Source organism: Trachurus trachurus (assembly GCF_905171665.1).
Source record: "Trachurus trachurus genome assembly, chromosome: 7".
Classification (NCBI taxonomy): Eukaryota; Metazoa; Chordata; class Actinopteri; order Carangiformes; family Carangidae; genus Trachurus; species Trachurus trachurus.
In genome coordinates this window covers 27,097,209-27,111,997 of record NC_139901.1, presented here as the reverse complement: position 1 = coordinate 27,111,997, position 14,789 = coordinate 27,097,209, and the positions used below count along the sequence as shown (strand labels likewise).

At 44.9% G+C, this 14,789-nt stretch overlaps 1 protein-coding gene across 1 annotated transcript in view; it reads left to right on the top strand.

Moving 5' to 3' along the window:
- The window catches only part of plxnd1 (plexin D1), a 63,858-nt gene that overhangs the window by 26,091 nt on the left and 22,978 nt on the right, over nt 1-14,789 (top strand). Inside the window, 7 exon segments of the mRNA XM_083974759.1 lie at nt 364-521; nt 4,252-4,397; nt 8,813-8,918; nt 10,345-10,484; nt 10,947-11,126; nt 11,523-11,607; nt 12,141-12,410. Of these exon segments, the coding sequence (XP_083830885.1) occupies nt 364-521; nt 4,252-4,397; nt 8,813-8,918; nt 10,345-10,484; nt 10,947-11,126; nt 11,523-11,607; nt 12,141-12,410 (1,085 nt within the window).

The window sequence follows — 14,789 nt, the reverse complement described above, 5'->3', positions numbered from 1 at the left end:
TAGACACTGTGATATGTGCACAAATACATGCGCAGATGCACATGCAGTGATACAAATGGGACTTCTCACTGGGAGGCACATTGGAACATGAACGTAATCATCTCTTTCTCGCTGGCTTTGTTCCACTCCACTCCACTAGCTGTCTTTTTTCCCCGGTTTATTTTTACAGCCATGAATATATCATCTTACAAATTCTTACGCTGTTTATTTAGAGCAGCAGCTCATATGGTTCATATAAACTTTAAAGCATAAAATAATCCAAGAAGAAGTCTGCAGCACTGAGAGTTTACCAGACAAGGCAAAGACAATTCAGCAATGCTGCGTTACAGTACTTACAACAATAACCGTCTCATCTCCCCCTAGTGGAAGTGTACAACTGTGGGGTGGGCAGCTCCGACTGTTCCCAGTGCTGGGGCCGCGAGGATCAGAGACACCTCTGCGGTTGGTGCGACAACAGCTGTAAGCCGCGGGATGACTGCCAGCCAATCAGGGATCAATGTCCAGCTCCTGAGATCAACAGGGTAAGATCACATGTTAACCATGCATGATTGTAAATGCTCCTACACCCTCCTCTCCAGCTCTACTCCTACTCCTTTCCATAGCCTCCAGGCTTTGTTTTCAAACCATAAAATGGCGAATCATGGGGTCACTCACATGGTGTGGTGCCCTGTCTGTCCAGTGTCAGCTGCTGAGGGAGTGTTTATACAGAGTCTCATTAAAGAAGTTGACTCAGTAATAACAGTAACACTCACTTAGCCACGGGGCCTCTGGGGACAAAGCTGAATTGAGCTGCAATCACTCAGGACGGCATGGGAAACACCTTCTGCCCTGTGTGACTACAGTGTGCGTGTAAACTGTTTGGATTGTGTTGTGAAAACTATATGTGTAGAGCTTTTGTGTAGAAAACCACAGAGACTAAAAGAAAGCAAAGTCTCCGAATCAGGAGGGAGTTAAGAAATGTGACCACAATAAGAGGAAAACCACGTTGGTAAAAGAAATTAAGAGTTTATCTTACACAGCATCTGACCGTGGTCACGTCAAAACGCTCGTCACCATTACCGGCAGGGCCCGTCTTTAAACCATTTATGGAGCTCATTTGCATGATTATGTTTATCTGTTTGTCCAGCTGTGATGCGTTCAAAGTTATCCTCCTCGCATTTTTTTTTCTGCCGCTACCAAACTTTACGGTACAGTAGGCGGTCATGGGAAGCACGGCTCACATGAGACCCAGTCGGCCTCAACTTCCTGTAGATAAAACCTGGTCAGCCCGAGAGAATAAGCGAACAGAACAAAGCAGTCGGACACAGACACACACTCACACTCACACACACACACACACGTAGGACCACAATCTGTCACACAAATAGGCCATATTGAAGCATTCATGATTATCCCTCACTCTTTGTAGCTGTCAGCACACTGTGACTAACAGGATGCTCAGTGAGAGTCTAACTTATGTGGACTTCTTATGTGACTGAAGTTAGTTGGGCTGAGATGCCGTGTGCGTGGGTAGACTATTGTTGCAATTCTCTCTCCCCCTCTCACCAGCACACACACACACACACACACACACACACACACACACACACACACACACACACACACACACACACACACACACACACACACACTCCCCCACCGGTCCTCTCAGGAGGACGGGTTGCAGAAAGGATACAGGGGCTGTGGTTCTGTGGAGTGTGTGATGCAATGCCTTGGCAGCCATGTTTTCCCAGAGAATCCGCAGGGGTTAGAGCCTGACTACTCCGAAGCTTACGGAGGGAAAGATTCACACAACCCCTAAACATTGACACACACACATACCGCAGCAGCTCTTTGTTATATAGTCCTGGTGACTGTGTGTACAGCTTAGATGATGAAACATGCTCCTCTTGCTCTGCTTTGTCACATACAGTCTCTATGAGGAGGCACAACATCAGAATGTCAATAATATAGAGCAGGATTTCATTATTCCCTTACATTTGCTACATATCACCTAATTGTGAAAAATGCCCTCTATTCCATGCATTGACGTAAGACAATGGAGACATTTGTTATCTCTGTTGGTCCTTTACTCTCATGTTAAGTGTGGGCTGGTCCACCGATTAAAAAAAACAACAATAGAAGAAAAAAAACATTGATTAGAGGTACTGTACTTTGGCATCCAAAAACAGGAACTGCCAGGGGTAGTTTATCCATTACATGAAAAGGGGAAGAAGAAAAAAAGAAAAGAGGGATCAGGGTGAGACATAAATGGTTTGGAAAGGAGGATGAGGATGGAGAGCGCGGTGGACAAAGAAAGGGTGGAGAAGTACAGTATAGTGAGAGCCTTTTTCCTGTTTTTGTCCGTACGTCCTCCCTGATTAGTGTGATGCAGAGGAACAGGAATGAGGAGAGGAAGATGAAAGCTTTGGCCTCAAAGCGATCTGTTGAGAACAAAGAAAGAAAAAACATATGGATTTTATCAGGCAGGTAGTTTATCTGCTGCGTGTTGTATATCGGAGTATTTTTGATTTGAATACAAAAACCTAATAGCTCCTGCATTCCTCCTGGAGGTTTTTTTTTTTTTTGTTTTTTCGCAGAGACACATTCACACTCTGTGATCTCCCTGTGGGCCTGGCAGAGTTTGTGCTGTAAATCAAGACTCTCAGACTTGTAAGAGGTGTAAATGAACAGCATGCCAGCTGATGTTGATGTCAATGCTCAATGGCACCGCAGAGACACACTAGGTGCTACAAGACGCATAGTGATAATAAATAACTCAGCTTACTGCTGAGCTCTGTAGAGAGGGTGGGTTCTTTTGTGCGTTTGTCTGCCACTATGTGTTTGCATACACGCTCACACACGCATTTCTGTACCATTTGTACTGTATGTGTGTGTGTGTGCGTGTGAGAGAGAGACTGAGACTGCGGGTTGAATGAGTGTGGAAGTATATATTGTATATGTGGTGTTATGTGGGTGCAGGGTGGTCACACTTAATATCCATAAGCTCAGGATAACCGCAAAAACATTTACATCATTTCCTGCGGTGTAGATCACACACAAATACAGTAAGTAATGGGTTGGTCTCCAACAGTTTGTTTTCACACAGTATTTAAAGTAATACAGCCTCTCTTTACTTAACCACCTCCACATTTGGCTGGGAAATATATGGTTTATTTATCTGCACTGTCACTCTTGCGGGCTTTAAATTATCTGGATGCAGAGCCTCTCACCTAGACGAAACAGAAATGCTGTTTTCATTCTTAAGCTGGGTTTGTGATAGAGCTGGAGCCGGGCTAATAACACAGAGGGGTCACGGTGACCTCAGCTCAGCCAGACGTGGGGGGGGCGGTTGGGGGGGGGCGGAGGGTCATTCAGAAAAGCAGGCACGCTGCTGGGCTAGCTATGCAACGGTGGCAACACGATGATGGTAGATTGCTTCTGTCTGTGCGCCGGAGATGCTATCTCTAAAAGCTGAGTTTCTGGTGGTGATTGGAGAGGTGACGGTCCTCTCCTTTTCTTTCCCTCGCCGCGTCCGAAACGGAAAGTTAAGAGACCAAAGGCAGGGAGGCTGAAATGGCGCGTGAGAGTGCGCAGAGAAATGGGACGAAGGAATTTGACAGAGCAGATACAGGGAAACAGATGAAAGCGGCTATAGGGCTGTGAATTAATTCTCCTACAGAGGCCTTGCTTTCTCTCTCTCTTTCTCTTTCTCTCTTTCTCTCACCGCCACCATCAGCGTTCACCCTCCTCTCGACACTCAGTTCCCTAAATTGGCTCGCTACTCATCCACCTTTCTGCTGTGCTCTCCACCTCGCCTCTCCAGCCCTCGCTCTCTCACTCTGTCTGTCTCTTGTGGGGTGTGAAGGGGGCTCTTAGGCTGCTCTTTATTTGCATGTGCTGTAGAGGATTAGAGGCTGAAGAGTCTCAGACTGGCACAGTTAAGAGTCTGCTTTGTGTGCATCTATGTGTGTGTATGTGTGTGTGTGTGTGTATATACCTAAACCGTGTGTCTATTCAATTAGATCCCAGTCTTCAGCAGAAGAACACTTACACAGGCCACTTGTCCTTATCTCTCTGTGTGCCACACTTCATGTCAGACAGCATCTCTCATTCTTTTAATTCTCTGTCATGTGTGTGTTATCACCTGTCATTAGTGTGCTGTTTTGAGGGCGGTAATCTACTTTTGAGCTCTAATTCATTGTGCACATCAGAGGGTTTTCACAGGCTTTCCTTTCTCCCCCGTTCATTACTTCGCTCTGTCTTTGTCAGATCTTCCCCTTGAGCGGGCCGGTGGAGGGAGGCACCCTGCTGACAATACAGGGCAGGAACCTGGGCCGGCGGGCTGAAGCAGTGAAGGTCTTTATTGGAGACGTGCCATGTGTTCTCCTGCCTGAGCTCTACACTGTCTCTGAAGAGTAAGTATTACAACATATGTCTGGTTTATTATGACTCACAGGTCTCTGTCATCGTTTGCCGAAGCACAGCGGAGTGCCGACACTTTAGGAAAAAAAAAAACCCTACCTTGTCAAAATGATGAGACAGAGGAAATGAAAGCTTGCCCTATACATCAATATCATTTATATTTAAAAACCCTGTTAAAATATGCAGCTATGCCGCAGTTGGGGCTGCCGAGTTGAGCTAACAAAGACCCATTGTCTTGGCAACCAGACATGCTCTCGACCAAGGTGAGCGTTCAGGTGGACGGCAGGAAGAGGCCGAGACCATCAGGGCAAGAGAATGAAAGATTTGTCACAGTTAATAAAGCCTAAAGAAGTCCTGACATGTGCAGTTCGTCTCAGCCGTGAGCTCAGTGTGAGACCAGACCTGAGCCAGTGAAACTAGAACTCAGATCAGACAGCGCACGGAGAGCTACGTGACTTATTACGTTTAATGGGAGCGAGCTGTCCCGCACTAGAATGACTTACACCGGTCGGGCAAAGGCATGAAAAAAAAAGTTTTTGGTTCGAAAAAAGTTTGGGAACTACAACAAAGTTTTAAATAACCGTAACGCAGGTGTAGCAGTTTATTTCAAGAGAAGCTGGACATATTTTAAACATCAAAGTGTTTACAGGTCCATTCAGGGAATGGCTGCATATTTGTTGTATAACATAAAAGTAATATGAAGCCTGTTTGTGGCTCCCGGGGGAGCTGTGAAATCTGATGAATTGATAAATCAAACATCAGATGAGCGTCTGGAAAATAAGCCAGTTGTGAGCCGATGATCCTTTTCCATTATTATTGATTTAAAGAAAAAGAAAAAAGCCCAAGATGAACCACCTTTATATAAATGACTGAGCTTATATTCTCAGAGAATCATCACAGATCATTCGCTGAATCTACGAGTCCGCCAGTCCTTAAAAAGAATTGAAAGTCTTTCCCTGTGTGGTTTAGTTTTCATGTATTCATGAGGCTAATTTTCACAAATGTTATTATGCAGCACACATCTCATTTCAAATGACTCCATTGCCGTCCCTTCGTAACTCAGGGACCATCACACTATCACCATGGAGACAGCAGGACCCCGCTTTGACACTGGCATAACAGAGAAGTCGGTTACTCTACAATTACATCCAAACTTCCATTCAGTATCTCTCATGTTACTTGAATTGGACTGTTTATCTGGTCTTGCTCCACTGAAGCCAGTCATTGTATTGAGACCGGTACGAGGGCGACCTGCGGGTCCTATACCTGTCACTCCGGCTGCCTGACATGAGCCGCACACGCCGAAAACAACGAATCGCATTTCACTCCAGAGGTGATCTCATCTCCTGTCGTCATTCCTCATTGGCTCCGGAGGCTGGTTGTTATGACAAAGCATATCCTCGTAGCTGGAAGTGGCATTGACAAATCACAACATGTCAGTGCATCTGACAGTGTCAGCACATTTGACTTAACATGTGCATGAACGCACATACATCTTTCTGCTATATGGTGTCCATGTGGAGACCTCCTTGCTTGATTTGATTAGATTTGATGCTGTTAACTTGAAGCCTTTACGTTCAACCTTGACATTAAATCTTATTGTTCTCTGCATTATGAGTTTTTTTTTTTACCAAAGCCACTTGAAGACACAAAGACTGGATTAAATAAACCTGCTACACAAAAATATCTTCATCCCCAGAAGATCTTAATTCAAACTGGCTGTCTCATAAATGCCAGACACATACACACACCTACTCACACATACGCACACTCCTACACACACTCATGTGACCTCATTTTCGAGGGCTGTTGAGACAGGTGTCTGCTCGTGTGCTGAGAGGTGAAAGTTCACATCTGCGTGCCAAAAGGAAAATGTGCAGCACAGAAGAGACGGTGCTCCAATCGCTCGGTGTCAACATTTTAATTAATGGCACCGTCAGTCTAGGCACACCTCATTTACCGGAGTACTTCTCTGGATATTTGGCTCACATCCTCCAGACTGCCCTCTCTATCATTTTAATATGAGCCTTGAGTGGCCTTCGCACTGTCCATTTAGCAGAGCCCAGACAACAATCACATCCAAACACACACACAGGCTTCATTGTTGATGATCCTCATCATCGACTCGAGGGAAATGATCACAGGCAGTATCACTTCTAGCCAAAATACTGCCCCTCTGAAACCCATAATATCTCCACGGTGGGGCTGTGCAGGAATGTGGAGCAGGGGTCAGCCCAGGCTCTGTCCGCTCCTACTGGGAGTCTCTGTGTCCTTTGACTGGGATTACACTGCGTCAACATCACACAAACACACGCACACACACACACGCACACACACACACACACACACACACACACACACACACACACACACACACACACACACACACACACACACACACACACACACACACACACACACACACACACACCAGGGAGTGCATGCCCTCTGCCTTAAAAACTATGAGTTCAGCCTTCTCTATAAAAAAAAGCCCTAGAAGATATTAAAATATGTTAAATTTTATTCACAAAAGTCTTATTCATGTTGTTATGAATACAAATTGATTACTAACATCTGCACTATCCCTTTTTTATTGTGCAAATATAATCAAACCTGCTACAACTGATGTCACCGCTGTTTATAGTAACAGTCATCATCTGATACTGTCACTCAACTCAAATGATTTAATCATTTTTAATTGGTTGATTTATCCATTTTCTGCCACTCGTGTGGCTAAAAGTTGAGTTAATTTGATTAATTATGTCATTATATCACATTGTTAAATGCAACTTGGAATCTATTGTATTTTCCTTTCATTCTTTGTATCTAGAGAAATATGAAATTACACAATGGGGCGTAAAAAAGGTCTTCAACTCTGATAAAACCCTGATACACCATGTGCTATTTAAATACTACACACTTCACAATGGCTTTTATCTGCTGATAAGTCTTTGGCTGTGCTCTTTAAAAAAATATTGGTTTTATGTTTGGCTCTTTTCCCCACAGAATAATCCTCAACATTATGGCTCAATGAGAGCTCACATATAATGTGATGTATGGCTTTGATAACTGATTGATTCCCAGCCTGAACTTAGTTCGGCCTGAAGCAGCCCTACAGGTTTAGGGTGACTCAGACTTCTATTTCTTTTATTTCCCTCAGGCTTGAATCTGTGAATAGTTGTGTTTCATTTTATCCCCCCCCCCCTTTTTTTTTCTTCTTTTCTCCTCTGAATCAGAGCATGTAAAATGATGCATTTTCTTCAAACAGGTGCACGTCTGCCCTCGTGGCATGTTACTGACAGGACTGTAATTTGAATGTAACGACATTCTTTACCTGATGCTCCTGTAATTAATGAGCAGGAATGTAGAGACCCTGCCATCAACAGATGGCTGGTACTGCTGGTACTTTATTTGAGAATATTTTTAACAGCTATTCATGGGCTTTATAAAGAAGAATCTGTGTGATTTAATGGGGGCTCATTAAAACCCGCAGTGTCTCGGGCTCAGTTTCGCCTTTCGGAGCTGAGTACATGTCAGTCTGTGTAGAATAAGACCTGACATTTAAGACCACTCTCGCATACAGCTCTCTCCCCCGGTCTCAGCTTGACCCCGGCCGAGCCCATATGTGTCCAGCCCAGCCTCATCTCACCGTATGTCCTGCCAGGTCCTCCTACATAAAACACAGCTCGTCAGCTTATGTAAACGATCCCACAATGCCTCTGTCAATCATCTGATCACTAGCTGAGAATTTATAACCACTGTAGCACCAGGCACCTGACTAAATAAACCGACATGGTGTCAAGCTGGACTGGGATCATGTGAGGTGATAAAGTTTGTGTGTGTGTGTATGTGTGTGTGTGTATGTGTCCCCGCTGAGTACATTTATCCCAGTGAGGCCCCAGAACAGTAGATCCCTGTGCCGTGGTACACCACCGTGTCATTAATATGAGACGTCCCTGTAGAGCATGCACTGATGACACAGGGTTTAATCACAGCCAGGAGGCAAGAGAACAAGCCTCAGCAGCCCCTTAATCTCCTCTGTGGTTAGACACATCTGGTCTGAGGAGCTTTGAACTTTACATCTCCTAATATCTGATATCTCCAGGCTTTATTGGATTCCATATGTAAATGCAATATAGTTTGATGAATTAGTTCATAAGCACCATTCTCCAAGTTTAATTATGTGTCTTTGTTTAGTCGTCGTGATGAACATCTCCCTCTTCGTCTTCATTGTGGTTGCTCTCAATTGCAATTTGAGTTGAGCAACTCTTTTAATTCCTGTGTGTTAAAATGACAGGATGCATCTTTTTCCACTGTCATTGTTGTTTTTTTTGTTTTTTTTTATCTCTAATGACAGCGTTTTGACAGACAAACAAGGCGTTCACGCTCTTTTTTGAAATTCCCCCAGGCTGGTGTGTGTCACCGGGAGGTCTGCGCATGGCAGGACAGATACTGTCCGAGTGGACGTGGATCAGAGTGGCCCGGGGACATCAAACGAGCCCTTCTCATACTTGGTGAGTATTCTTTAGGCGTCTACCCTCCTGCTGATCTTTGCTTTCTGTTCTGTCTGTCTGTCTCTCCCTCCACATTCTTCATCTTCTTCTTCTTGTTCTTCTTCTCACTCTCTTGTTCCTTGTTCCCCACTGGGAGAGCCTTCCCAAGTGTGTCGGTTGAGTGTTAACAGATGCGTTTTATGATGCGGAGGAATGCGAATGTGTGGGAATCTTCAAACGTTCATCTGAGCTGCAACTAAGCAGCATTGTCATTCTCCTCTTGTTGCCAGCAAAAACAAATATGGCGATTGTTGGAATGTCCCCTTGCTCTGAATTCATCGCTGGTTGAGGCGAGCTAGCCAGCATTGTGTTAATTGACCTCAACCCACACAGTCTCCCATTGGATTAAGAGCATAAAGCCGGTGGAAATACCCATGCAAGCAAGCGCTTTGTTTCCTTTTGTTTATAGACAAAGAGTTTTTCATAATTCAGACCTGGAAAAGTTTATCATTCGAGCAGCTTCTACCGGCGGCTCTGCCTGTGAGTCATCCCACAGAGAAATCAGCTCGGTCTTGAAGCCCTTCTTGACACATGAGGATGAAGAAAATCCAGAACAACAAACATCATGCTGGACTGGTTGTGGGAACTCCTCCTGGACTTCCTTATCTAGCCCTGAGATGCTCAGTGTGAGAGGTTTTTACTGCAGGGTTTTTGAGGGGAAGATGTGGGAGAAAAGGGAAAACAGATTCGGCCACAGGATATGTGCCTCCACTGCATCTCCTTCCTCAAACCTTTAGACGGAAACATCTGCCTCCTTAACGCCCACTCTGACACACAAACACACAATAGGTCTCCTCCGTCCGTGCACGCTGAGGAAGTGAATCCTGTCAGTGAGGATAAGAGAGTTCCCTTGAGGCGAGGTTCATGGCGGGGATAGAAAGTTTGGAAGGAGCGGGAATGCTGATGCTGGGTTGCTGCAGAGCCGGACAGGGCTATTCATCTTCGCCTGAGGAGCCTTTGTGTGTACCTGTGTATGTGTGTGTGCACCATACATGTGTTGGTATGTGCACGTAAGGCTGTGCCCATGCAGTTTTTCATGTGCATGCATAAACATTATTGCTGTCCTGCGAGCTTGGGCCCAAAGGCCTGTTGGCTTCAGCAGCACTATAACATACTGCAGCGTGGGCTGTCTTCACAGTTTTCTTCACTAATTTACTGTTATAGTCAGCAGCTGTCTCAGCCAATCTGTAAAGACGAGATATCTGAACCTCAAAGGAGGAGGAACGATTTTATTCAGTGTCAAGAGAAGCATCATGGAGCATAAAACCCAGTCTAAGTAAGCCTGTCTTTCCCAGTGACAGAAGCTGTCAGATGTCTAGTGATGAATCTGATGTCTTGTTAGTCATGTGCCGTCTCTCTCCCTCTCTCCGGCTCGTCTCGTATTCAGGTCCCAAAGCTGCTGTCCATGGAGCCGAAGAAGGGCTCTCGTGCCGGAGGAACCAGGGTGACCATCGTTGGGGAACACCTGAACATCGGCTCTGTGGTCAGAGTCAAGGTCAACAACACAGAGGAATGCTTCATCACAGAGTGAGTGTTGGATTTTGTTTTTCTCTAAATCGCTTGTAGCCACGCACACACACACTGTTATTTATGTGAGGCAAGTCCAGGTCGAGGGCAGATCTTGGGTGACAAGTCGTAATGGGTAAATTAGAAGCACTGAGTCTTGTGTTGTGTCCATGCATTAATAGTTATTGCACACCTGACACCGCGCGCTGTAAATGTGTGGACCCAATGATTAGATGTTTAAGCTGTGCCTCTTTGTTATTCCTGCACCTGCTCAACACTTCTTTGCAAAATTTCAAAATTTAAGGCGTAGACTAGAGGAAAACTCTTTCAACCTCAAAATGTTCCGTCTTCCAAACCAGTGCTTCTGCAAAACGGCACTAAACACAAGTTAGATTCTAAGTGGAAACATTTTTCCCAGGATTTGGAAACATCACAAGATGTGCGGTTACAATATTTGTCTCGTCTTCTTTTGTTTTTTTTTAGGAAAACAGATGACACCATTGAATGCACCATGCCTCCAGCCTTGCAGGTTCACACTGAAGCTGTAACAGTGTGCGTGGAGTTTGAAAAACTCCCCTGTCAGAGTGCGGAGCTTAATACCACATATACGTATGAGAAGAACCCCACTATCAGCTACATCCACCCCAAAAAGAGCTACCTCAGGTAGGTGGACGAACCCCAACACACCCACACACACACCACGATGTCTGAAACACCTGAAGCTGGTTCTCTCTGTGGTTCCTCTCCTAAAGCCACTGACATAATGCTCTCCTGATGTGCAGCATCTTCTGCCTATTGTGTTCTAAATAGCGCAGCATGTATGTGACAGAGAAGCAGCGTGTCTTTGATGACATGTGTGCACCGCCGCGGAACTACTTTGCATTATTACAAGGGCCCCTGTTTCTCTTGTTTTGGTGCTGTATCCCAGAGTATTTACATACCAGTGGGAATCTGACACATTTTTGTCATGGCTGAGATGTGACTCTTTGTTTCCCTGTTTGTTTGTGTTTGTGTGTGTGTGTCTTTGTTTCTCTGTGTGTGTGTGTGTGCGTGCCACAGTGGTGGCAGGACCATCACAGTGACAGGCCAGGGTTTTGATCTGGTGCAGAGTGTCATCATGCAGGTTCTGGGAATTGGACAAACAGTGAGTAATCAGCTGCTTTTTTCAGCCTTATAAGTAAAACGTGTAAGAATAAAATGTTACATTTTCAGCACTAACAGCAGCTTAAAAAAAACATTTTAAGGAATAGTGTAACATTTCAGGAAATCCAATTTATGTCAACAAGTCACCGTTCTCTGTTCTCAGCCGGGAAACAGCCTCACAACTACCCAGCCAGTCACGAACCAGTATGTGGTTGTTGTTGAGGAGACTTTTTAATGAGTTTCAGGTTCATATGCAGGTTTAGTTGCACACAGACAGTGGCTAGTTGTTTTCTGCTGCCTCCAAATGCTAAGCTTACCTAACCAGCTGAGTAATTATGCATCATTTAATGAACACATATGAGATCAGTATCAGTCCTCTCATCTACCTCATCTCTCTCAAAAAAAAAAAAAAAAGCACAGAGTATGTCTCCGAAAATGTCAAACTACTCTAGAGAGAATTAGATCATGTAATTAACAATGTGAAACGTGAATGAAAATGAATCTTTTAAGCTGCCTCGTGTCCTCCCTCGGCAGGACTGCGACGTTCTCTCCTCCTCCGTGATCACCTGCCGGTCGCCGGCGTCCACCCAGTCCCAGCCGACCTCGGTGCAGTTCCTGCTGAACGGAGTCCTCTACACAGGGGACAGCCCCTTCTACTTGGACGACGACATGGAGGAAGAGGAAGGGGAGCCGCATAAAGGTCACTTCCTGTTGGAGTACGTGGAGGACCCTCAGTTCTTCACCGCCAATAAGGAGAAGCTGATTAAACACCACCCCGGAGAGCCGCTGACACTCATCATCAACGTGAGTGACACCGCTGAGACAGGAAGTTCAGATTAATGCCGGGCTGCTGATAAGCCGAGCTGACATTCATTTTCCCTCCGCGAGAAAATTGTGGCGTCCACGTCCAGCCTCACAGATACACATCTCATCTGTGTTATTGATTACATATTATATTTATTCTGTTTCACACAACATGATGACGTTGATCTGACTCGACACAGCTGTGCAGCATTCGGGTTGAATCATGTTTGACTTTAGTTCACGTGCATCAAATCTGAATTATGTAGAGACTATTCGTGTGGGTTGGCACGGTGGTACGGTGATTAACCTCTCAGCAAGAAGGTTCTGGGTTTGATTCCCTGGAGTTTGCATGTTCTCCCTGTGCATGTGTGGGTTTTCTCTGGGTTCTCCTGCTTCCTCCCACATTTAAAAAGACATACACAGAAAGTTGACTGGTGACTGGTGAGAGTGAGAGTGTGTGTTGTTCATTTCTAGATGTCGGCTCAGTGATAGACTTGCGACTTGACCAACGTGAAACCCCACCCCCACCTTATGTCAGCTGGGATTGGCTCCGTTCCCTCATGACCCTGCATGGATATTCAGTACAGACAATGGATGGATGGCCGAGTAATTAAAGCAGATATCAGCTTCACGGCCGTTTCGGCTAATGCTGCGTTCAAGGCAGGCTTTTGAAACCGTAAGTTACAGCTTCAAGTCACAACTACGACTTGGTAGCGTTCCAGGTAACCCGTAGCTCGTGTTTTTACCATCCTGTTGTCTGTGAAAGTTCCCTATAACGGCCACTCGTAACTTCCGACCCGTGAACTCGTACCAGATCGAACTGGTACGACTTCACAGGAAGGAAAAACACAAAGTATGAGTTTCTTTGAACGCACCATGAGTTAGCAGCCCCCGCCCTTGTCAGGCATCAATTGGTCCTCGTGCTACGTCACCACATTCACGCGCATCCCTTGGCTACACACACAGCCCTTCATGCCGTTCTCTCTCCTCATTGGATAACACTTGTATCCCACAAGGAAAATTTTCTCCTCGGGTTACAGCAGAGCAGAGTGACGGAGAGACTCGTGTTTAGGCTGAAATACTTCATGTAAGTGATTGCTGACGGAAAATAGGACTATTTAGGACTTATATTAACAAAAACATTCCACTGATATCTGCTTTAAACTAAAATGAAGTAAAATAATTGATGATTTTGTCTGGTTGATTACAGTACATATAGAATTCAAATGGGGTCGCCTAAAATGTCTAGTAATTGATAAAAAAAAATTCTGATAAAAATATTTGGTTACACTTTACTTAGGTAAGAGTGACATGACACAGTCATGAACGTGTCATAAACATTATGTCAATGTCATAACGTTGTCATTAAGTGTCATTCGGTTAACCCTAACCCTAACCCTACAAAAACCGAATGACACTTAATGACAACGCTATGACACTGACATAATGTTTATGACACGTTCATGACTGTGTCATGTCACTGTTATGACGATACCTTCAAGTAAAGTCTTACCAAATATTGTTTTAACTATTCTTTTTAAAATTATGATTAAAAACACCACACACAATCTTAAACAACTATTACGATATATATTCCTTTACTTTCTCAAATATAAATTGCGTTCAAATAAAATGCAGCATATAAAATAGGTTGGGAACCACTGAGATAAAGGCTTCAATAAGACAAAGAGTGCTACAGCTCTGTGAGGCTCTGCTGAGACACAGCTGCTTTGTGCTAAAGGTCATCATGCTAAGTTGCTCAAAGTGATAATGTTTGACATGTTGATATTTCGCCACCAGGTTATTTGCCACGTGCAGCATATTAGTTTCACGTGTTGCTGTGCTAATGTTTGCGCTTGTAATTAGCACTGAGCCGATGAGTCGATGCGGGGACTGTCTGTCACTTTTCAATCTCAAAGACACGAACACTGGTTGTCAACGACGACGTCAGCTCTCACAAACCTGCGTTCAGATTTTACATTGAACAAAGTGACGGGATTTTTCTGAAGCTTGCATGTTCCTTGTGCTGAAAAAAAAGCTGCACTGCTGTAAACTGACTCCCCCCACTGTGCAACAGCAGACAGGGCTTCATGTTTCTTTATTCATATTCACATAAACCACAGGCACATAAAACACTTCAAAGGTGTTGATTTCTGCTGGGGGTCTGAGGGGGTTGGAGGGCGTGATGGCAGCTCAGTGGGGGGTGAGAGGGGGGGTGTGTGTGGGGGGGGGGTCCTATGTTCCTATGTTCTGGCTGATCCAAGCACCTGTCTGCCGGCATTCGTCACCCTTAAGGGCTACTACGGCTGTGACACCATACGACATGCACATGCTACCAGCACAGACAGGGAAATTTGAACATAATGCAGCTTCCTCTTT